The 24897-nt window shown below is 41.3% G+C and overlaps 2 protein-coding genes across 2 annotated transcripts; one reads left to right on the forward strand and one right to left on the reverse strand.

The window, feature by feature from the left end:
- Positions 1–8509: 8509 nt before the first annotated feature.
- Positions 8510–19296, reverse strand: tdrd5 (tudor domain containing 5). The gene is made up of 18 exons (XM_085774763.1): positions 19220–19296; positions 18558–18805; positions 18243–18436; positions 17765–18023; positions 17371–17522; positions 16963–17046; positions 16639–16695; positions 16255–16417; positions 15449–15642; positions 15010–15227; positions 14249–14458; positions 14071–14137; positions 13428–13628; positions 13067–13177; positions 11329–11376; positions 10766–10948; positions 10481–10664; positions 8510–9042 (listed from the first exon to the last, which is right to left on the reverse strand). The coding sequence occupies exons 2-18, from the start codon at positions 18784–18786 to the stop codon at positions 8984–8986; spliced, it is 2613 nt and encodes an 870-aa protein (XP_085630889.1). The 5' UTR covers positions 18787–18805; positions 19220–19296; the 3' UTR covers positions 8510–8983.
- A 1686-nt stretch (positions 19297–20982) lies between these two features.
- On the forward strand, positions 20983–24739 carry nphs2 (NPHS2 stomatin family member, podocin). Its single transcript, XM_085774765.1, has 7 exons — positions 20983–21459; positions 21578–21681; positions 22187–22259; positions 22609–22691; positions 22786–23045; positions 23464–23542; positions 23980–24739. Exons 1-7 carry the CDS (start codon positions 21153–21155, stop codon positions 24190–24192), a joined length of 1119 nt encoding a protein of 372 aa, XP_085630891.1. The 5' UTR covers positions 20983–21152; the 3' UTR covers positions 24193–24739.
- The last annotated feature ends 158 nt before the right edge of the window (positions 24740–24897 follow it).

A 24897-nucleotide genomic window follows, 5' to 3' on the forward strand; every position in this document is an offset into this window, starting at 1 on the left:
TCAGGGAGTGCTATTAGTCTGGTGGTCCACTTATTCTGCTCTAACTCTCTGCAGGTACAGAAAGCAGAGATGGTGTGACACTTTACATGATACACTTACAGTATCGCTCATTGCTCTTCTCAGAAAGCTGAGCTCAGTAGCCTATATTATCAATAAATTAAATATGCTCACGCAAATAATGATAATTATTTTCAAGTTTTTCAATGAGGGGTTTTTAAATATCTGGGGGGAAAACAGAATGCATTTAGACTTTGACCAAAAAAAAAAAAGAATAAATATAAAACCCCCTTCATGAGAGCATGAGAGCAGCATCCATAGTGCAGAATCAGCTGGAGCAAAGCTATTGCCCATGTTATGTGGGTGTGTTTGATTTAACTGATGGTACTGACTCTGGGGGAGGTGCAGTGAACTGCCCAGGTGTGACACTAGATCTGAGCCTCAAATTGCTAGGTCAGTCAACAGTGACTTTTCCTCTTTGCCTGCAGCACCGCGTCCGGACAGTATTACATTTTAGTCAGACTGGCGCAGAGCTCAGGCTCAAGTTCAAGGGTCAAAGATCTCAATAACTGAATTTACTGTAACATTAAAGCTAATATAATATCCATGTGTTTAACGAAAGGTTGTGAGCTAGGGGCTGATGTGGTGGTTTGACATGTCAGCAGACAGGCTAACAGTTTGTGATGAGTATTAATGACTTTGATTTTAACCATTCGTTTCAATCAGTGCTCCAAGCAGATGAGTAGTGAAACATTGGCTTGTTGGAATTCATTGATTGGTCGGCCAGACAAGCAATCCATTACAGTGATGAGCTTCTGCCAGAGGTTTGAGTCTTGCAGTCAAGTTCAATATGGGGACGGGTGAACGGGAGATACTGTTCCCATGAAGGACACTTTAAAAATGTATCACAAACCTCCCCAAACTACTTCAAAATAAAATCAAAATTCCCTCCCACACTGTTTGATTGACAGGTGGGTCACACATAAATAAACATGGAAAAATGATCGAAGCACATACAGTACTGTACACGCCACTTGCCCTCATGTGAGCAGTCGTTTGAGAGAGTGTAAAGATGGAGCAATATCTCTATGGCAACCTGGGGAGTAAGAGGTCACTGCATGAACGTGTGTGTGTGTGTGTGACAACAAAGCTAATGCTATTTCCTGTGCTGGGAGGCAGCTCTGACTTGATTCTTATCTGCACTTGCCCATCCCTGGTATTTTAGTGAGCCGACTGTTGTCTCTCAGGCCACGTCCACACCAATATGAATGGAGATCAGTTTGCATGTTGATGTTTTCTCTGCAAACACAGTTTTAAGATACAGTATTTTTTTGTTAAAGTTTCTCATCTGCACTGAAAAGCACAACACAAAATGTTCAGATCACTTAGTGCTGCTTTACTCTTTGTGTTAACCAAGCTGCTTTTCGACTGTCAAAACATTACAGACCTGTCAATCACCTGATATCACATTAAAATCACAGAAGGCTACAATAAAGATTGTTTAAATTTAGGCTTGGTCTTTGAAGAAATATCAGTGCAGCATCAAATGTTATGTCTATATATTTACTCACCATGAATTGTCTCCAGCCATGGACAGCAATGCAATCGTTAACTCTTCTTCCTATCTAATTCTTTTCTTCCTTCTTCCTTACAATGCTAAGCAGCTCGTTGCGGCCTGTTCCATCACTCTCCAGTAGCAACTCACCTCCAATCCACCCTGATGGTGTACTGTAGCTGTGCCTGCACCTCCTCCCAGCTCAATGGCAGAACACATTAGTCCTGTTAAGGGATTCAAACCTTTTGAAATACCGTTTGTGATTGTTTTCTCCTAATTTGAAGTCCTACTTCCCCATGCTTCTAACTCCACCAGAAAGGTGTCGACAAGCCTTCAGCTTCCTCTGTTCATCACAGAGCTGCCTAGCACTTTGCTTCACTAGAAGAGCAGAACATGTCCCTTCTCTTTCACGTCTTGCTCCTCCTTGGTGAGCTTCAGTCTGATCAGATAAAACTAACACTAAGCAAAAGTGATACTGTGAAAAATAAGTCTCTATGTAACACCAGTTACTGTATCTGGTGGGATTTAGATGGTGCAGATGGTCAATGTGACTTTCAAATATAACTTTGTAAACACAATGATTACTGGTGACATTTTAATTTACTCTGTCCCTGCAAAGATAAATCCGGACACGGAGAAGAGGACAGAGGAAGCAAAGAGAAGTAGGGGGGTGGTGGGGCGCGGGGGAGAAGCGAATGACAAAAATAGGGGGCAAAGAAGGACAAAGAAGAGAGAGAAAAGAAAAGAGAGCTTGACAGGAAGAGAAGGATCTGAGAGGAGGATGTCGAAGGAGGAGTGAAGAGGGTGAAATAGAAGAGGAGAGGAGGTGAGAAGAAGAGGAGAGGCACATGGGTGATGATTGATCATGACTAAGCATTACGCCGCCGGCTGTAAGTGAATCCATTCATCAGGTGACCTGCTGCTCCTCATTCACTGCTGCTTTCTCTAAACACAACGTTTCGTCATTTAACCGCAGACAGACAGCATCAGTTTAAGTTCGATTACACAACGGCTGTTAGCATCAACGTCCATCTATGCTAACTCAAGTGCAGGTATGCAACTTTTCAAATGACAATAAATGAGTGGAGCGTATACTACTGTACAGTACAGTACATCAGTCACCGAGTACAGACAGGAACAAGCACTTGCTCATATTATTCACACTCAGGCCATGTAATTAATTAATTATTTAATTGATTACAAAGTCCCTCCAGGGATCCACTCATCTATTTTCTCCTCCATTGTGGGTCCAGGACACAACGGCGGCACACCAATAACAAAGGTGGGAAGAAATCATTTTCATTAGAACTTGTCCTCTACGTAGAGTGAGTCCTCCATAGTTGGACATGAATACACGATAATTAAACCTGAAGTCAGAACGTCCCTGCATTAGGACATTTTGGACTGGACCTGATTAGAGTAATTCTTGACCTTGCTTGGAGGAGTTTGGTGCCAAGGAGACTGTATTTAAATGTGACACAATCAGGGGAATAGGGCCTGAATACAAGGTCGTTCAACTCCATGTTCCTTAAAGATCCCATCCAGGGCTTAGTTAAGATGCTCAGCAACTAAAACTCATGTTGTGTTTAAAAGCCCTTGCTGCCTCTGGTCTTCTCACCTTACCCACTTGTGAATAAGATACTTTGAACTCTGAAGCCACTCAATCATGGCGGGCAGCTCACAATCGATGTCCAATGACAACATTCAGCTGCAAAAAAAAATGCAACTTTCATGTCAGAGCTTGCTCTTATCAAACATCCGTGATAACCAACACATTTATAGAAGTGTTTGTTCCCCAGACCTCATTGTTGTTCCTCTGCCAGAAGAATGATCTTACTTGTAGATGCCATTTACAGTATGGATGCTGTAGACTAAAACCGAGCATTTAAACATGTTATCACTGAATGTAATCTGAGATAATGAATAATCATGTAGTGTCAACGTTCTGTCTCCCCTCGCTCTCCCCATTTCTTTAACACTACACAACAGTCGTGTTGAACAGTGATGTGTCCTTCCACGAATGTCCACACTGAAGGTTTGCCAGGTCCCACTGCTGACAGTTGCAGCTCTAAGGCTCGTGGAAGGCAGAGCACTGCCGGTCTGTTTGTGACGTTGTCTATATGGATGAGTGCAAGCCTGCTCTTCCCAGATATGTCATACAGCTGACCGTCTTTTGTTCTATAAATCCTGTCTAAGGCACCACAGGGACTGCATATGGAGTGAGAAAAGAGGGTTTAACTACAGAGATTCACAGTACTTAATAAAGGGCAAACACACTGTACAGGAACCTCCATACATATAGTATATCTTTCTAACTTGTTGTGTAATCAATATATTTTATAATCTTTTGCAGAATACATGATGTTCAGCACAGACTTATGTTTGGGTTCAAGTAGAGGAGGATGGCAGAAGGGAGGATGGGGTGAGCAAAAGACGATGGAGGAAGGAGAACAGGATATGAGAAAGAGAGAGAGGGAGAGTTAGAGAGGTCTATGGGGACAAACAATACCCAGTGATGGTGCATATTGTCTCTGCTGTCACCGAGCATGGCAGTTTGATGCATTGCATTGCTGGACCAAAGACAATTCTGTGAATGCGGACAGCCTGGCATATCTGCATATCGATTATTTGTGGCTGCCATAAATATGGTTTAATGGAATTGTCAGTGTGTGCCATCGCATATAAACTACGCCTGGAGCTCGGCTGCAGCTGGACGCTGCTGGCAGACAACACTGGCCACATCTGCATGCAGGTGGAGAAAAGGACAAGTGTAGCAGGATGAGTACTGGCTTGAATAGGGTGAATGGGTGAGAAAGGAAGACTTTCTTTTTTGTTGTTGTTTTTTTAACCAACTCTATTTCCACGAACTACCCATGCAGCTGAAAGTAGCATGTTATTGATCAACAACCATATCAGTCTTTTCATTACTGCGAAACAGCCCAATACAAGATCCCCAAATTCGATATGCATGCAAAAGTTGTGTTAGGATCAGCGTTTGGTGTAAACAGAATACTATTTTACTGTTGTAGTGTCATTGGGCAAGACATCTTACCCACCTTGCTTTGTGTGAATGTGAATGAATGTGTATAAATGCTTGGTGGTGGTGGGAGGGGCCGTTTGGTGCACATTGGCAGCGCTAAGGGTATCATGAAAAGAGCTATAGCCTATAAATCCAAGCCATTATTATTATTATCACTAGATATTGTAGACCTAGAAGATCTAGAAGTTAAGAAGGTAAGAAGTTAAGTTACTGGAGGTCGGCTAAGACGAGACGCTATTCAGGTTGTGATAAATGAATACATTTTATAAAGAAGGTATGACTTTACAGAGACATTGAAACGTGTAGCTTTTCACAGGGTTATTGTTTTTATAATTCACTGAAAAGCTGTTTCTGTTGGTGTAACCAAGAACATCCACTGCAGCTAAATGATTTCTGCTACTACTGGTTACACTGGTGTTGTAGTGGCATCTGCCTTTTCTGACAACAGTGTGTAAGTCAAATGTTTTCTGAAATGCTTCTCTCATCTAGGATGAAACCAGGTTTGCTTTGGGGGGGGGGTTGAAAGCAGTCACTTTACAAACCAAAAATTTTAACTGGGAAACCACAAGAAAGTGCGGTCATAAGAGGGAGCATCAAACATCAGTCTTCACTCGTCTCTCTTCTCTCCCTCCATCCTTCTGTCCTTCCCACAGGCAGCTCTTGTCTGCCCCCCAGGGTCTCTTCAAGGCATCCATTAAGTCAGAGAGTGATAAATTCTCACGCTTAAGACTGGCAGGAGGCACAGCTGGAAGGATGGAGGCCCTTCTTTTGTATCAAGGCACAATGTAAAAAAAACAAAATCTACATGTTTCTACAAGCTGCTACTATATGATACCGCTAGCAGTACATCTAGGATATCATGAACTCAACATTAACAGCGCTAACTAATCTACTGCAGAAACTAAACACCATGATAGATAGATAGATAGATAGATAGATAGATAGATAGATAGATAGATAGAGATAGATAGATAGATAGATAGATAGATAGATAGATAGATAGATAGATAGATAGATAGATAGATAGATAGATAGATAGATAGATAGATAGATAGATATAGATAGATAGATAGATAGATAGATAGATAGATAGATAGATAGATAGATAGATAGATAGATAGATAGATAGATAGATAGATAGATAGATAGATAGATAGATAGATAGATAGATAATTTGGTCATTTGGGTTATCTGTTGTTGTTAATCTGATGTTTAGCAGTAACAGCCCTCTAAGACTGTTGCTGCCATTGCAGGCTACACAGTTAATCTTGTTCTGACAATACCAGCAAAATATCAACAAGACAAACTCTAGTAGGCTACACGTAAAGATGATTGAAGATGTGTGCAGAGTGGAAAAGCTTCATTAGGAGCACTGGTTTCTCTGATACTTGCAACCAGAGGCAAAGAGTGGAGCTTCTCTCCACTCTTCTTCAAGTTGTCCTAAAATTAATACAGCAGATAAGAATTTTGACACAGGGATAAAAATAAAAGCGCCTCTCTCCTAAGAAATTATCTCTCAGCAGATGAGTGTGACTTAATACATCCTCATTTACACACAGCCATATGAATTCACACATACAGTACATGGCTGGTGTTCACACACAAACCTCCAAGAATCCAACACAACTTATTAGAAAGCACACATGGACTCACCAACATCCAAAAAAAAAAAAAAAACCAAGAAAACATTCACTATGTCAAACCAGGCAGATAAACACAAAAGTAACCTATGAAAATCCAAGAGTACACCAAATAAAAAAGCTTGCTGCAAATTGAGCTGAGCTACACGGAGGATAATAAGGAGAGCAAAGAGGAAGGATGGCTGGAGGGGAAGAGGAAGAGCACATTAAGTAGCTAATCATTGCTGTGCATTTTGTCAGGATGCAGATTCGATGAGCAGCCTGAAAAATCGTAAAACCTGTATTATAGCATGCAAAACTGGAAAACAAATGGTTGGTCTATAACCTACCGATAGATTATGTCTCTGTCCTTTGTTTCCCTGTGATCTGTTACCATGCATGTTACCATGCAGTCATCATAATACAACAAATCATACATACGAAATGTAGCAAAAGGTGCTGAATGACATGAACCAAGGGGTGATGTAATGAAATGACATTGAATGGTGACAACAAAAACATCTTACGCTCAGGATCACATGATCTGTGATGCCACCAGAGCTGGAAAAGGAAAACTCAGACATAAGACACTGGTAATATCATTATTCTGTCTACTATTGATACTGTAACTATAACAATATTGATTATTAGCACATATTCAGAAGGGCTTAGGGAACATTTTACATGGTCATGTTTAAGGTCTGATTGATTTTGGGATTAGCCTATGGCAGCTCAGTGTAGCTAGCTGACAGCATCAAGGTCAGCCAGGCCTCAACTGCTGTAACGCCACTTACAGTCAGAAGGACAGAAAGACTGGTATTTTTGGTTTAGGCTTATTATAAAAAGCAGAGCATCAGTGGTTAAATGTAGCAAAGTTGAGCTCATTTCAACCAAACTAAAAGTGTATAATTCAAACAAGTTTGTGTAAGGCTGTTACTTTTTGATTAAAGTGAACTGCAACCATTATTGATTCTGGTTATTTCAGAGATGTGTTTCTTAAATTGTTGCAGGATAAACTGTTTAAACAAATGAAAAACAAACAAACAAACATTAATTATACTCTGGAATCAACAAAACACCCAAATTATCAGTAGTACCAGTCACATAGTGGGTGAAACAACAGCAGTCGTCTTTTGACAGTCTGGCTCAGAGTCTCGTCTGTAAATCAGAGCCATCAGATCTTTATGCTTCATTCAGCACACAGATGCTCTGCTGCTGTCGGCTGCTAATTCAGCTGCGACCACATTACTCTCTTCCTTAATAAGGTTTCCCCAGTGTCTGCCGTACCAAGCCTCAGCCTGCATCGAGCAATGCTTTGCAATGTGTGTGTAAATGCATGTGTTTGTGTGTGTATGCATTTGTAAAAAGCTTTTTGTGGTGTACACTGGTGCTGCTGAAGCAACAGTGGGTTGTGTGTGTGCTTGCTAAACACTGCCATTGTATGTTTGCTTGAGGATCAGGCTCAGTTGAGAGTGCGAAGGCCAATACTTGATGTGAAGGTTAGCATTTTGAATTACAAGTGTGTGTATACAGTACTAGTATTTATCCATATTTAAATGTAGGTTACATGTTTGAATTCAATTCGATTCAATTATGAAAGCAGGGAATATGTGTAACTGTGTTATAGTGGGAGGAGGAGCTCTTCTCATTAGGAGCTTTTTAAAAAGCTAATTGGCTGAGCCAGTAAAGGTCAGGGGGCCCAGCAGGGAACAGACTAATGGTCCAGGACTCCACACTCTGCTTTAACCTTTTGAAGACGAAATATATTTTTCTTACTGAGCTACAGTTTCAAGTTCTAGTCTGTCCATGGTTTTCAGAAGGATATGTACCATTTGTTTTTCTTTTACACTTATTGGAAAATGAAAAGCCGGAGGTTTTGTGGTTGTGAAGATGACTTGTATCTATATTTGAACTGTCAGCTCTGCGCCACAAAGAAACATGATTTCGTTTAGAGATGGTTTCCTCTTTTGTTTAATTCATTGTTCCTGCTTGCTGCTGGTCTTGTCTCTTTAGTCATTCATATTCCCTCAGCGCTGCTGTTCTGAGGTTCTGCAGCTGTTCACATGCAGCCTCATTGTAAAAGCAAAGTCACTCATTTCAAACGCCGAAAAACAGATTTGTGTAAATCAAAAGCGTTTCGCCGAGTCAGCTGGACAAGGCCAAGTATGGATTAATTGCCCAGCTGAAGGTCACATTGACGCTGTCCTAAACAGAGCCGGGGAAGAAGGAAACACACCACAGCTGTAGCTTTACTGAGCCAACAACACTGAAATCACAAAACTGACTGGAGTTTTTTTTTTTCTTTATTGAAAAGAGTAAAAAAAAAAAAAAAGTCAAAAGGTAACAAGATAAAGTATAAAGCCACACTAGCTGCTCTCTAACACTGTATTAAGTTACAGTGCTGCTTTGGCCTATATGCTAATTCTAATGTATGCATAAGAATAAGTAAAAATGATTTGCCTTTCTATAAAGCACTGTGCTTTCTCCACTGAAGTAAACAATGTGGGGGAGAAAAAACTCTACTAACAATCACATGACATGAATTGAAATAAAATCTAAAATAAATGATCAAATATTCTAGAAAATAAAATCTCTCAAATACCATTTGTTATAATTTACATTACATCATTTCTCTAATGCTCATTCATACAGCCTCTTGAAATGATTTAACCATGTCCACAACAACAACATGACATGTATAAGAAAATTAAACCATTCAACACATCTCAGACATCTTGAGAAGAAAATAATATCAAATTTGCTCAGGTCATTTCAGGAATGAGGAAGCAGCGTGCCAATGTTCAGCAGGCTGAGTGGAGAAACAGGAACACCTGGACAATGGAACCAAACACAGAGTTACTGTCAATGAAAAATGACTATTATGACTTTTCATTAAGGTAAGGTAGCTTTATTTGTCCCGGAGGGGTAATTTGTTCTGGGCCCATAGTGCCTCTCGGTTGCATATTGTCATATTGTGACTGACAGCTTGGTTGAGATTAATCACTTTCATTTCTGTGCCACAGTTGCCCCCGGCTAAAAGTGAGATGCCTCCATTGTGAGTTGGATCTGAACCTACAGTAGATCTGACGCAGCACCAGTGCACCTTTTTAAAACTTCAACCACTAGGGGTCAGCAGAATCAAAATTCACAGCACAGTTTTTTTTTCCAAAATAAAAAAAAAACCCAACACAAAGGTAACCCATTCAACGGTCTTTTTCAGTTCTGCTCCATTCGCTGCAGAGACTCCACACAATGTTGTCTCTGAGCAGCAGGTCAACAACAAACTGAGGACTGAGCCTTTCGCAGGTATTAAAATGTGCTGAGCAGTCAAACTTAGCTGTAGGCACATCAAGAGAGATATAAGCCAATCACAGCGAGGGACAAGTGCAGAGTTTGCATTTGGGTGTAAAATTATTTTTCTGGGGCCAGTTCCTGCAGTGTCAGGTTTTACGGGGGAACCCACCATACGATTTCTGAGGTTATACTTGACAGACAAAACCCAGAAGAGGAAGGATTGCCATTAACTACAGCCATTAACCTGTTAAATGAATATTCATTAACATTAACTGCAGGCAAGCTGCATGTTGAGTGCATGTCATCACATACATTTTCAGAACATACACATAAACATGATCAGTCATGCTCTAATCCCAGTGTCAGTAATGCTACAGTTTGCAAAAAGCAATTTGTAGATATATCTACCTTGGCCCACTCTTGTTTTGCTTTTTTCATTACCACTGGTGGAAGTGGACGAGTGGTGGAGCAGCAATGTATCGATGTCAGGACAAATGCAATGAAAGCAGCTTGTTGGGTCAAATAGCTCTGGTAACAGGTCTAATTGAATCTGTGTCAGGTTCTCAGTACAGGTACATCCACCACTGCAAGCAGCAGGATGGAAATCAATACGCCCTCTCTGCATCCATGGATACACTCTAATTTCATTGAAGGTTTTTTTTTCTGTGTATGGTGGAGAGAGAGCGAGCGAGACGGAGTGAATGTGTGCACATGTGCAGGTTAATGAAGGTCATTGTATAATTCTATTAGAAAATGGCTGCGTGTGCCAGAGAGAGGAGCAGCCTGCGTGTGTTCATTAGGACTTTGGTTCCACAATGTTATTATTTTACAATTTGAAGGAAATGATTTCTAATCTTACAAAAGAATAAATGGGTGGATTTGAAGAAAATCACAATTTTTATACTTTTCACAACTCGTGCAAATGGTGCATTTTAATCCTCTCATGTATGTATGTGTGTGTGTGTGTGTGCCTACCCCAAGTGAAGCTCTGGATTTGGGCCAGGTCCGGGGTGTGCTGCATCAGGGTCTTCAGGATTGGGGGTGGCCTGACCAACAAGGGGGTAGCGACCTTTGCCTGGTGCTGCTCCTCGTCTCGTGTTGGGAAGAAGGAGCTGGAGAAAATGCTGGACAGACCCGTTTGGAGAGTCTTGCGCAGTGGCTGAAAGCAGAGGAGACTTTTCTTTAATGGACAAAAAAAAAAGACCATCACTTTATTAGTGTGCTTTTAACACTAAATCTCAAGTGATTATGAATTCTCACTTCAGTATCAGTTTTACAGGAAACAGGGGTCGTCTTGGTCTGGATCAGGTCAGCGGGAGCGGGAAGACGGCTGGAAGTGGGACTCGAAGGAGGATATTGATTGGTCAAGGCCTGGCCCAGTTCACTACAGCTGAGGCTTTCATTAGCATCCAGCAGGGCTCTGAACGGGTTGTTATGCGTAACCTGAACAAAGCATAATAACAAGACTTCAACAGTTCTGTCTAGCATACCCAGAGCTATAATTCAGAAGTTGGTTAAACATACACAATTCAGCCTAAATCCTCTTAAGGAAAATCTCCAGGCACTAAAATGGTCAGAATGGCCTTTTTTTTGGTATCAAACTGAATAGCTAAATGTCTGCTCACTGTTTCAATTTATCACATCAAGTTTTGGCTTTTCCAAAATACTTAGTTCATCCATTGCTATGACACAGGTGTTGAGTGAACAAAAAAAAAACTATAAGCAGCATGTCAAACTTACATTTATCACACACACACACACACAGACACAATCAAATCAGTGGTGATGTGGCTGTGGGAGGAATCGGTGCCATGTGGTCGTACCTGGATACCGTCAATGAACTCCAGAGCGGGTGGTCCTTCCTCCTCTTCCTAAAAATACCAACAAACAGCCCATGTGCTTCAGACGTCACAAACAAATGAACAAACTGTACATGATCTTTATTTGGATTCAAATTAAATTTCATCTATTGGTCCATAAATCTACTTACAGCAAATCCTGTAAGCACATAAGTTATCAATATGACAATAATAAACATCTACTGTACATCGTAACTTGGCTTCAGAGTCCTGTCATTTTTTTATTTTTAAGTATATTTTTTGGCTTTTTTGCCTTTATTTGATAGTACATAGTGAGATAGACAGGAAAGGGGGAGGCAGAGAGAGGGGGAATGACATGCAGGAAGGGTCTGCCCGATGCGGGATTCGAACCGGGGACGCCTGCGTTGAGGACTGTAACCTCTACATGGGGCGGCCGCTTTAACCACTGCACCACGCACCGCCCCGGAGTCCTGTCATTTTTGTCCAAACAGGAGACATTCATTTCCTCATCACAACAGTTTCATGACAAAATTAACTGAAACTAATATATAGCTGCATCATTTCCTGCAGCTGTTTATATTGGAGTCGGGCTGCCTCCACCAAATTAACGACTGCCTCTATTACCGTCAGATGAAACTCACACTTCAGGGAAAAGAGCCACGCTTATGAACTGTGAGTCTTTTTCAATTAAGCTGCTTAATTTAATTTATAGATTGTATAGATAAACAACAAAAGAGACAGAGTGAAGAGTTGACAGACTCATTAGACGACAGTGAAAAATAGCTCAGGTTTACCTATTACAAGCACACATTAAAGTAATCATTCAGAGCACAATGTACCAAATGTTGAGTTACAAATAGGAAAAGCCTCTGACCCGTTTCTTTCAAAGCAGGGAGTTTGTGAGAATCATGTTGAAGAGCACAGTCAGCATAAGCTGTTGAAACGGTGTTAAAGTCTGGAAAAAACCATCGGCTCAAGTTTAATTCAAGTTCCACATTTACCAGGTAGCTTTCAAGTTAGCTCCACTCTGGATCTCCAGGATCAAATCCTCTCATCACAGAGGCATTACAGAGAGGAGCAAACCTCACCTGGTCTGTGTAAAGCTCCCTGATGTCTAACTTCAGAAGTGGCAACACAGTGAGGACTGCACTATCTATAAACACTGTGTCTGATACAGATACAGATTCACAGGGTTTTACTGTTGCCTTGCTCCGTTCTCATAAGCCAGTAACCATCAATCAAACAGCCCACTGAGTGTCTGCCATGTTATTTAATGGCCAACAACAACCTTCCTTCCAACAGTGTGACTATACATTAAACAGCATTGAACTGCCCCACTCTTCCTCCTGCTAAATGATGTGTGTGTTTGATCTGAATGTGTGCACTGTGTGTGCATGCCAATGTGTGTGTTGAGGACGCTTGTCTCTGCAGCGGGCCTGCAGCACTGACAGTATGGCTGGAAAGATAAGAGCTATGAGCAGAGGAGAACAAAAGCCTGGTTACAGCAACATTAAAAGACTGGTCAAGAAAAATGGAGCGAGAGAGCGACTGAGAGAGGGGGACAAGGGGAGTGCACAGACAGATAAGACACAACTGAGACATAAAGCTGCAAAAACCGCCACAAACATCCAAGTAACCCACTGCTGACACCAATATCTTGTGTGGACCCTTGAAGACGTGGACAGACGACATTTACATCAAAGCAGAACTGGCCTGAAGGGTGTGTGTGTGTCAGGATTACCTTCTGTTCAGGAAGGGTTTCTGGCTGACCGATGGAGATGTCTTCCAACTCGGGAAGGTCAACTTTTCCCTCTCCCAGGTAGAGAGTCACTGGATTGTCCAGCACACACAGCTGAGGAGACAATGAGACCGGCGAATTAACTCATGACCTAAATCAAAAATATCAATGCTAGACCTAACTGATCATTACTGCTCTTCATTATATGGTTTATAACTCATAGTGATTCAGCACTGAGTGACTAATGTTTAAAACAGTGCTGGTGGTACAGTAGATATTTAACATATTTAATCATGTGCAACCTCTTAAAAGTTTATTTATGGTTAGAATACAAAAAAGGTTTTGTGTGCGTGTTTTGGCTCACAGCTGTACAAGCTCCGGGGCTGCAGGGTGTCCCGTGTCCCTGGCTCAGCAGGTGACTGTGGACGTAGATGTCTTCACTGGTGTATGTGTCACACAGGTAGAGCTGCAGCACGTCTCCAGTGTAACAATCCAGAGCTCCCACCAAGGGGCGATCAGAGCACAACTTCTGGAAATGAGCTGTGGCGATGGGAGTCCAGTAGCCCTGCAAGATGAATGGTGTCAGCACCGAGCAACGTCTTGACAGCTTTATTTCATTCACATATGTAAGGGTAAACTGTGTGCAGCTAGAACAAGCCAGAAAACAATATAAAGATACAACTTTACAGTAAATACATTTCTTCTGGGACAATTAAATGATCATGATCATAGGCAGGGTCCATCTGCAAGTTTCTCATTTTTTAATCATTATGATCGCCCTCGTCAAAAGTCTACTAGAAGCAGTTTCTAAAATAAGTCGGTTAAGAGATGACATATACTGGGGAAATCTACAGGATGAGCTCAGGCATTAAATAACACAAAGTTCAATACTGTGTGAAGTACCAAACAGTGTCCAAGGTGGATACATCTGATATCTTGAATTTAATAAGGCAGAAGGTGCATGAAGGCTCACAAGTGTCAGTGACTGGATCATCTTTCAGACTCACATTGTTGGGTTTAATCCCAGAGAGTGAGGCTGGAACAGCCTGTGCTGGAAGAGCCAGAAAACACGACCTGGGAAACAGAGAGATGTAGACGGCTCAGAAAAAGAAACACACACAGTGACCAGCTGGTACTGGAACAACCTGTGTGGATAAAGTGCTTCAGTGTTTGTGATGGCCCTACTTAAGGAACTTGAGGTCGGCGCTCGGCACAGTGGATGTATCGCCGTAGTCGACGTAGTACACCACAACTTCATCGGGGCTGATGATCTGATGGATCACCACCCGGTAGAACCACATTCCTCTGGGCGACACGCAGCAGAGCTGACCCGGCCGGATGTACTGTTTAGGGAGGTGGTAACGCTCTGACACCCAGGGAGATTTGTAACATCGCCTATAACAGAAGAGGAAAAGTCAAAAATTAGGTGAGACCCAATGTACAGAAGCCTCAGGAATCACAAAATAACATGTCTGCCAGCCATCCTTTATGAGTTTTGAGCAGTCCGTGCTTCAATTTCCCAGATTCTGTCAAGTCGGTGTAAATACTGTATATCTTTCAGACTATCCAGAAAATGTTGCTATGTCTTAAGTATATGTTATTTTGCTTCTGGTTGTATTGAAGATTAAATAACAGGTCGGTGGACATTAGGGATTTCATTCACTTCTTTTCTACTTATTGTGTTTAAAAAAAATCTCATACAGAACTTCAACAATCAGTTAAAAAAACATTTCATTGTTACACAATAAATACATGGTCTATCACTTATTCCTCAAGCTGATTGATTAAGTCTACATGGTTTTATGCATTATTTCACTGTTCAGACTGTTCAGTTCTGAAGGGCATCCTTATAAAGTTGCTGGCCCAACAGACGGCAGGCCAACCACAGATTAAGCGTATATTATGTTATTATTCTTGAACTAAGCTGACATTAAGACTTCCACCACCTCAATTCAAACATCATGTTGTCCATATCTTGTGCCTCCTCGCCATGGCTGACTCGGATGTAGAAATGTCCTGGCGTTTCCACCGTTTCCACCAGAACCTGCAGCAGCTCTCGAGCCCTGCGGCGTGTTGGCTTTCTGAGACGTTGACTCCGCACGGCATCCGGGGGCACAGCAGGCCTGCTGTGCACCTGAATGGCCGTGTACATCTCCTTCACCACCTACAGTCATTTAGAGAAAACACCTAAGTAAAAATGGATTTCAGGACACAGCTTTCAGTGCTAACAAACAATAAATCCGGCCTCTTCCTAAAAAAATGTTTGCATTAGCTTCACATCTTATAGTCTAATAACCTGACTTTTTTCTTTTTTCCTTTTACTTTTCATCTTTATCTAAAAGACAGTCCTGGCAACGTAAAGTGATGAAAAATATGTGGCCTTACCATTTCTTGGTTCTCGGAAATGTCCGAGGTGTCCACCTCCATATTCTCCTTATTCTCCTCATTCTCATCCGCTGTACTATCATCGTCTTCCTCTTCGTCCAGTTTGTCTTCCCAAGCAGACTGTCGAGTGTTGAAATAGTAGCTCTTAAATGGCAACCTCGCACCACTACCAAACATCCCAGATTCCCTGGAGTCTACAAAATGAATAAAAAATAAATTCCACATTTAAACACAACTGTTTCACAAGAACTTTCCATTGTGTGACATGTCACGACTATCATAAGAAGCTAGGAGTTGATGAATAGAGAATGAAAAAATATATAAAGTAACATTACAACATCAATCTGTGATAACACTGTGTGGAACAAACAAATCAACTGTCCATGTCCGTGATATTTCCATCCCCACTTTATTCCAAATGTTTGTCAAAGTGTGATGATTCACAAGAAAGGTAATGTGTACATTGTGTATAAAACTGAGGTGCTTGTTGGACAGCTTGGAAAACCTCTTTACCACACTTTTCCAACATGAAATGAAGCACTGACACCCACTTCAAGCTGTGACTAGTCGGCTGTGCAGGGTTGAAAAAGGAGACAAGGCTTTTACTTCTGTCTCTAACTCTCTTCTGTCATGTTTCTCCTAGAGAGACTGGAGATGGACTGCATACATATCACGTCTCCACTCTCTCACTCACTGCATCATACAGTGTGGTTCATGAGATCAGGTATTTTGATTTCCAATGTGGTCAGACGGCACAAACCAGACCGCCCTTTACTGATGGTACTTGAATAAATGCGCATACACACCTGACCGTGCAGCGTCACCGTCCTGTACGTCCATGACTATCCAGAGGTGAGTGTCGTTATCACTTCCAGGTTTCAGGTGGAAAGTGTCACTCATAGCACCAACAAGCTCAGTGACGGAGACGAAGCCGCTCTGTTGCAGTGGCAGCTCCTCACCAAAAAGCCTCTAAAGAACCAGAGACACACAGCTCAGCTTCCCAACGACATCACAAACAGTAAGGTGTCCAAAAAGCAAGATGCCAATGCCTTTTATTTTTCTGGGTCTAGAAAGATGCAAATTTGCTATTGGCTAGCTCTGGTGAAATTACATGCAGCTGTGCACTGTCCCTGTAAAACGATGAAAATAAAAAATAAGATGAATCCTGCATGACTGTGTGTCTTTCTTACCTTATACTCAGCAGGTAAATCGTGCACCGATAATCCACCACCACTCTGAGATACAACCTGCAGAGTCATGAGCATATACACCATTTTATTATTATGTCATCTGAAACCACTTGGTCGATTCTTAGTTTGAAAGATTAAGTCTATCTCACAGTTAGTTACTACAACACAGTTCACCAGTTAATTTCAATGACCCCAATCATACGCTATATGACCTTCTCTTAATAGGCTTTCAGGTAATTCTTGATATGAAAGCAAAGCATATTACCTGTAATCAGTCACTAGTGACATTAAGATACCTGCTTATGGACTAGCGGGGAGTCTGACCTTTCGCAGCTTGTCCTTCAGCTCCAGACTAATGGTCCCAGCTACTCCGTTCTCCAGGATCTGCTGCTGTAGCCTCTCCTCCAGCTGATGGGGAATTTAAGAAGAGAGATAACTGAATTTAAACTTGTGGACAGTAAATTATTGGTGACACAACATTTTTTGTTGTATTTCCATTCTTGTATGCCAAGAGTCCCAATAAATAATATTATGAATGCTTAAATATAACATAAAAAAACATAATAGTTTTCTAGTTGCCATCTGATTCAACCCCTGCATCCAGTTTATGCAACAAGACCTGGGAGGAATAGAATACTGAACATTGTTATATTTCCTTGTGTCTTGTTTTAAGCAACCCATACATATTTTATGTGCAGCGAATATATTTCTTTGTTTTAAGTAAGCACAAACCTTAAGGACATGTTTCTGAAAGAGTTGATCTCCCTGGCAGAGCTTCTGTTCAGCTTCCTGGTTCTTTTGAGCCATGTTGGGCTTGTTACTGACGGCTGTCGACTCTTTCAGGACAGTGCCCAGGGTAGTCCCAGTAGAAGGCTGAACTTTAGCTGGAGAGAAAGCAAAACTTGCATTAAAAAAAAAAAAAATCATACAGGTCACACACAGTTTGGAGTGTGTGCCATTACTGTACTGTACCCATAAACCCACTAGCATTTGCACCTTGCACCTTGCACCTTGATTGCTCAAAAGAGAAATTAAAATTCAACCAAAAGACATTGGGTACGGTGTTTTAAAAGTATAAAAGCAGAGGTGCCCCAAGAGTATTGTTCTTCTAACCTACGTAACACACCTTGGGGTATTGTTGCTGTCTGAGCACTGGTACTGGGCCCTTTGAATACTGGACTGGGAGTTTTAGATGATGGTGGCTTTATAGGCCCAGTCCTCTTCAATGACAGGACTGAGCCCTGCCTCTCTTGCCGGATGGTGACAATGTCACGCGCTGCCTCCAGCATCTCTCCGATGGAGTAAAAGCCATAGCTGTTGACACGCAGGGGGCAGCCGAAGGAGCGCAGGAAGCTGGCCTCCAGGTCGGATAACCTGAGAGGACCCTGGGAGTGCAGCCACATAAATAGATGCAAACGGAAAAATTTACTATGGAGAGAACACACAGAGCGTTTTTTTTGTGTTTGTGTCTTTGACCTTAATCTATTTTATGTCTCAATGCAAAGCACTTTGGCTTCCCCTGTGTTTTTTTAAATGTGCTATATAAATAAAGTTAGTTGATTGATTGATTTAGTGAGAAACAATAAGTTGTGAAGTAGTCATACCTGAGAGAGCAGGAGACGGAGCTGAGCCCTGAGCTGGGCCGGGAGAAACGGAGGAGCCCAACTCCTACGATGAACGATAGTGGGAGACTGTTGATAGCGGCTGACCCCATATCTTTTGACTTTCTTGGCAACCTTAGAAACGCGCTGCCTGGCTACCATCTCCTCAATGTGCCGGGTGGAGTCATCACTAACAGCTGCAACAGTAGAAAAACAAATGTTCGACCTTGTTTGAAAGGCTCTGTCCATCAAAACAGTGGCAGATTTTAGTTGAATTCACACCAATGCACGTGCACAAATGGATAAAAATGACAGTACCTTTTAAGTAAAGGGTGCCATCCGGTCTTGTGTTTATAGACACCACGTCTGGCATCTCCCTCACCATATCCATGACGTTTCTGAAACCCAAGAGTTTCAGGGGCAGTGGATACCCTAACATTGTGGCATAGTCTCGCTTCAGCTGATCCGGGTCCAGGCCCAATTTGGCTGACATGAGCAAGGAGCGAACATCTATCTTCAGCTTTGACATGACCTCTTCCTGGTCCATTTTGCCTGCCTGTTGATATCTGGAGGAACAACGGGGACAAAATGTTAAGTTGTGTACATGCTGCACCCACCCTGCCAGGTGGTGCACAGTCACAGTGCCGTATGATGAAGAGGAGAAAGACAGAAAATCCCACCAAAACGCTGCAAGGGAATCTCCAACACTGGATTGCTTTGACTCAATATTGCCCTTACAAATGCACTTATCGAGACTTTTCAAAATCAGGAGTTCAAATTCACCAAAACGCGTTTGCATCCGGTTTGTTATTTTACAAACGTGTCTGCAGGTGATCGTTGCCTTTCAGCCATCTTTAACTGCTAGCTTGTCGTTGCACTGCAGCATGCTACTTCACACAAGGTTAAATCAAACATTTTTGAAGTAATACCGCAAGTAAAATGTTAAAATAGAGCAAAAATAACACTATACAAGTACTCACCACATGCACCGATACTGACGTAAGTTTCCGTTTGTTTGCCTCAACCGAAAAAGCGCGTCCGAAAATTCCAGGTCGCAATGGAGTGCGGTAATTGAAAAACGCCTAATTAATAAATGCACATAACACGTGGCATTACGGTAAGAACTCATTTCAAAATAAAAGAGACAAACATGTGCATTAATTTCAACCTGTATGGATGGAAAAAAAAAAAGGATTTCTTGGGGGGGAAATTAAACTGTTTATATTAAGTTTTTTCAATGAATGAAAAAAAATAAATAAAAATAACACAGAAAAAAGCAAACAAAAACTAAACAATTTTTAAAAAAAAAAATTATGTTTGCAAACTGAGAAAACTGGACTGATATTTATCGTGTAGGCTAGGCTATAAATAAAATAAATAAATCTGAGATGATGCCATTCATGGCCTGTGTCTAAATTCGGAAAAATAGAAGCCTCTCAGATTTGACCTACTTTTCATCTAAATTCAAGCTGTTGATTCAAACTGTGACTTTTTCCCACTACTCTCCCTCCGGGCACAGTCCAACAAGCACAGAAGTTCGTTACCAAGGTATTAGCACATTAGAATAACATAGAAGAGTCTTGGTTGTACAAATTATTGAATAAGATTATCTGCGTCTTCACACTGGCTCACTGCGCCATGTTGGCTCGCGCTCGATCTGCTATGGTCACAGACTGAAGCATTTCCGGTTCGCGTGCGGGGGTTTTCCTGTAGCAGCAGGTTCAACATACCCAGTGGTCAATGTGTGATGTGATCAGTAAGTATACAGTGTGCTACAGTAAATGTTGAAAAACTACGTAGGCCTACTTACAAGGCATTTTTTGATGTTGTTTCCAAATTAGGCATAGGCCTATTTGATTTAATTCACACATTTAATGGAAATACCTGAGTTCTTTGACAGCTGAATTAGTGGTCAATGTGGAAATATTGTAGCTAGGCCTAGTGTTAGGCTACAGTTTCATAACAGAGACACATCAAAAAGCTTGAATGATGTGATGATGATGATGATGTGCATACAAACAACCTCCAAAAGGAACTGACCTAATACAAATAGCCTACATTTCATTGAGTTTTTCTTTTTTAAAATGTACCATAATGAACCAGAGTCAAGGTGTCAGTACAAAAAGTATGTGGCTGAGTTCGGCAGCCATAAAAGAGTTTCACTTTCAGGTATTTTTCACAAATTGTACATGCAGCTCCACACAATTAATTGACTGTTTAATTAGGGTCTCTTTGGGAGGACAGTGTGTGTCTTTTCCTGTAAAAACAGAAAAGATTAGATAGGTGTTGGGAAAGGAGAAGCCTGAGTCTGCACATTCCCAAGGAAGAAACTGTGACTCCCTAGCTCCCATGACTCTGACGCACATGTCCACCAAAAGGGTTAGAACAGCTTTTAATTTCACGATTTGAACTCTATTAGACATGTTTTTTTGGTTTGTTTTTTTACAGCTCTTCTAGCCTTCTCTTTTTGATGTTTTTTTCTGTAATAGCCTATTTAAAGGCTTCCAAGCTTTAACACCTATTGAGTGAAGAGAGACGGCATTGCAATGGCATTAAAATAAAACAAAGTAGGCCTATTGCTGAAAAAAAAATCTAGCAATCCCTCTGTGTTTTGATTTTCAAAGGTAGTGAATGCCATGGTCACTGACCTAAAATTATTTGAGAACCAGAAAGGGTAGAGGATGACACTCCCACTGTCGTTCTACACTCCCACATTCAAACAGTCATTCTGATTCACTACCATGGAGTCTGCCTCATCATGACAGATGGTAACACCACTGCCTCCAGCAACACAGAGCGGAGGGAGCTGCACCGTTTCCCCTTTCTCTCTGCTTTTTTCAGAAAAGAAAATTACACAGGAAAATCCCAACAGCCATCACTAGTGTGCGCTTTACTCCAGAGCTTCCAGCCAGTATGGAAAAGTCTGCCAATGTCCACCCCAGTGATCTACCGAGACCCAGAATGAAGCCCAGGAAGGAGAGCGAGAGAGGAGCCACGCTGGCTGCCAGAGGTCACCGACAAAGGGCACCGAAGGCAGACCGGCACCCTGCAAGGAAAGAGAGACCACAGAGGGAGAAGCCCAACCGGACAAATGAGATTAAGGTGGGTCAGGACACAGAAGAGAAGCTGAGGCCTACGGTGGTGGACATAGACAGAGTGAGAGATGACGATGCCAAGGAGGAAAACCTGGGGCTCCTGGAAGCAGCGGAGCAGGAAGAGAGTGAGTTAAAGCAAGAAAAATCTCTTTATTTTTGCTCATGTTATGGAAGAGTTGTGTTTCTGCGCTTATGTAAAAGTTTTATTGCGTTCTTCATACTAAGCACGATGATTCTCTGCAGGTATGAAGCACAAGAACCTGGGAGTGTTTGAGTGTCTGCTGATGGCCTTCGTGCTGACTCTGATTCTCCTCTTCCTCCCTCTGTCCATCTGGTTTTGTTTCAAAGTACGAACTACACCACAGACCAAACGAGATCAAACACTGATCTACTGATCTACAGGAATTACATAAAAGATACGGTTGAAAACAACTAGACACATGCAGTTTGTGACGGGAGAAGGCTATCAAGGGAGGAGGTTTATGCTCAGCTGCAACAACCTCACATAATTTGATAGTGATTTATCTTCAAGCTGCTAAATAGTAACTATTTTAAGTGTGAGTTTAATCTGGCATGGAAGCTTTTGGTAACCAATCGTATCATTCAAGTGTCGTTCAAGATGTTCATAGCCAATTAATGATTAAAATATTATTCCCACTTGTTCCACCTCAGCAAGAAGTAAAATATTAGAGAAATTAATGCAGCCTAACATGAAAATCAGCACTTTCATTTCATAGCCATTGTTTGACTGATGTACTGCTTTCTGACTGTACTGTATTTTATTGTATCGTACAACGTGGCGATTTTCAATTCATGTGGACTGACTAAATGTCTGTTATTTATGACTGACAGATAGTGAGGGAACATGAGAGAGCTGTGGTCTTCAGACTGGGTCACCTGCTGCGTGGAAGAGCCAGAGGTCCAGGTCAGCGGAGTACTGTACTATAATCTTTTGCCCTCAACTGTGATTTAAAGCTGTACTTTTTGAAAGAAAATTTTATTTTGTTTACATTACAAATGTGCCAAATCAGCTGAATTGGCATTCTGAGTTAAGGCTTTGGTTGTTAAATGATCCTGCAAATACAAAGCCATGAAAAGTTTGGACAACCTGCAACCTGTCAACTAAACTTCAAATTATGTTATAGTAAAATAAATGAAATATTCTGCCTCTGATTCATTTTATATTCCATACAAAAGTCATGGGAAAATAATTAAAGATAAGGCAAATCACAATAATTTGTATGTTATAACTCTATCCTTCCTGATCTGTCCAGGCCTTCTCTTCTACCTCCCTTTCCTTGATGTTTGTCACAAGGTTGACATCCGACTGAAAATGTTGAAGGTTGCTCCTCACACGGTACAGAACATGAAAAAGACATATTCACAATCGGCTCCATACGTGAAAATGATTCATAATTACTTGAATGTTTACTGTAAATGAACTTTTGCAGGTGGTGACAAAGGACTTGATGAGGCCAGAGTTGGGCGCTGTGTGTTATTACCAGATAGAGAACGTGGCTCTGTGCAGCACAGCTCTGTCCAGTCTGACCACAGTGTTGCAGACCGTGGTTCAGGCAGCGGTCAGAGACGTTGTCGCACAACACACATTCAGCCACATGCTGCTGCACAGGAGAAACGTCGGCCAGCAGATACAAGCAGCTGTTGACTCCGTCGCTTGTCGCTGGGGCGTCCGGGTGGAGAGAGCAGACATGTAAGACTGATAAAGACAAGTTACTTGGTGGTCAAGTGCTTTAAAACACCCTCTATTGTGTTAAACATTCTTATCTGCATGTAAACCAGTTAGTGAATATTATTATTCACTGGGTGAGTCTGTATTAAACACTAATGCAAAGGAGTTGCAGGGATACCCCTGAGGTTGTGACAACACAACCTGGTATTAACTGCATTATGCAACAGAGAGGATAATTTTCGAAGAAATCTATTAAACAAAAAAAATATCTGATTTGTGAACCCCAAATGGACAGCACTGCTTCTGAAAAATGCATCACTTTCTGTTTGGAAAGGATTTTTCCTGTGCATGCAATGATTTTTCCAGGCAAACAGGAATGTTGAGATTTGTAGTTCCTGCTGACCAGGCTGGGTTGTGCTTGTGTTTGATTTTCTGTCAGAGACGAGCTCAGTTTTCCTGTGGAGTTACAGCAGAGCCTAGCTGCTGAGGCTGAGCTCAAGAGACAACAGCAGAGCAGAGTAAGTTACCATGATAGCTTTTTATGATTTTAATCTATGATTTTTTTTTATAACTTAATGCTCCTTTTTGAATGTCAAATGTTTATGGTTCATCAGTTTTTCCATCTATATTTTTTGTCCAAAGATAACCAAAGATTAAACAAACGCAGGAATTATTATCAGCATTATTTGCATAACCTTTCAGGAGAAAAGGTTTGAAGATAACTTGAACTACACATAAGATCGATACTAAACTTGAAATACAACGATTAAAGCTTAACATCTCTAACTTTGATGACTTCTGGTGCTACCATAAAAAAAGAAAGACAGGGGCCAATCTAAGTCTGAGCAACCGTCAAGCTGTTTTTCAAACCCGAAGTATGATTGCAGTTTAGCCTCTTGCTGTGAGTTAATGTCTGTGTAAACACAATTAATACGACAGCCCCTCTCTCCTCCAGGTAAAAGCAGCTGAGGGAGAGACAACGACCTGGGAAGGGTTCAGGGCCTCCTTCCGTCACCTTCATCCTGCCCTGGTTCTTCCAATCCCCCCAGATCTCCTCAGTTTGACCTCTGACCACTCATCTCTACCTCCTCCTCCTCCCCCTCCTGCTATGGAAGAAGAGGGAGCAATGACAGAGGAGGAGACAAAGACAGACTCGCCAATGATGTGACAGACTCTCAACAGACACAGTGTTAACTATTATAATCATTTTCATGACATGAAAACGTGAAAAGATCCAGGAGATTTTTATTGACACACTCCAAGCCATTTTTATTAAAGCAAACTCTTACTGCTTGTAATTCAGGAGATTTAAAGCTCCGAGTTCTCATTTCGAATTCACAAGAACTGAACATCTGTACTATTTTATATAATTTATGTAGTATATGATCACTTTGTGTAGCCACAAAAAATCTTGACCTATAAAATGTTAAATATAGTGTACAATTGTACTTTATATTACCTGTTTTATAATACAAAAATATATTCACGCTTCAGTCCAGAAATAAAGCTCTAGAGAAGAAAAACAACTTTTTAAATATAAAATAAACATCTTTAGGTTAAACAAAACCATAGTCAGACATAATATCAATGACAATGTCAGTGTTTCCCATTTTCATACAAAAAGCTATGCAATTTGAATAAGCACAAACCCTGACACTGGGAATATTATATGCTTGGGAGGCAGCACTGGTTAATAACCATTTTTAGTTTTCTCCAATACCATTATTTTTTATTTCTCATGTGCACTACATTCATTTGAAAGTCTGAGAGAAAATATGAACTGGTACCGTGTTCCTCTCTGGTCTTGTTACAACAGAGGATACACAATACATTAAATCCTACAAGTGATTTGAAAAGCAGTTCACACGACATT

Source organism: Trachurus japonicus, chromosome 4 (genome assembly GCF_045865225.1).
Source record: "Trachurus japonicus isolate A0001 chromosome 4, Traja_1.0".
NCBI lineage: Eukaryota > Metazoa > Chordata > Actinopteri > Carangiformes > Carangidae > Trachurus > Trachurus japonicus.

Excerpts from the sequence above, each read along its gene's own strand:
- tdrd5 (XM_085774763.1), bottom strand. The coding sequence starts at position 18,786 with ATGGACCAGGAAGAGGTCATGTCAAAGCTGAAGATAGATGTTCGCTCC. Across the intron at positions 18,437-18,557 it reads TGGCACCCTTTACTTAAAAG|CTGTTAGTGATGACTCCACC; the intron begins GTACTGTCATTT and ends CTACTGTTGCAG. Across the intron at positions 14,138-14,248 it reads GCCGACCTCAAGTTCCTTAA|GTCGTGTTTTCTGGCTCTTC; the intron begins GTAGGGCCATCA and ends TCTGTTTCCCAG.
- nphs2 (XM_085774765.1), top strand. The coding sequence starts at position 21,153 with ATGGAAAAGTCTGCCAATGTCCACCCCAGTGATCTACCGAGACCCAGA. Across the intron at positions 22,692-22,785 it reads TGAAGGTTGCTCCTCACACG|GTGGTGACAAAGGACTTGAT; the intron begins GTACAGAACATG and ends GAACTTTTGCAG. Across the intron at positions 23,046-23,463 it reads CGGGTGGAGAGAGCAGACAT|AGACGAGCTCAGTTTTCCTG; the intron begins GTAAGACTGATA and ends ATTTTCTGTCAG.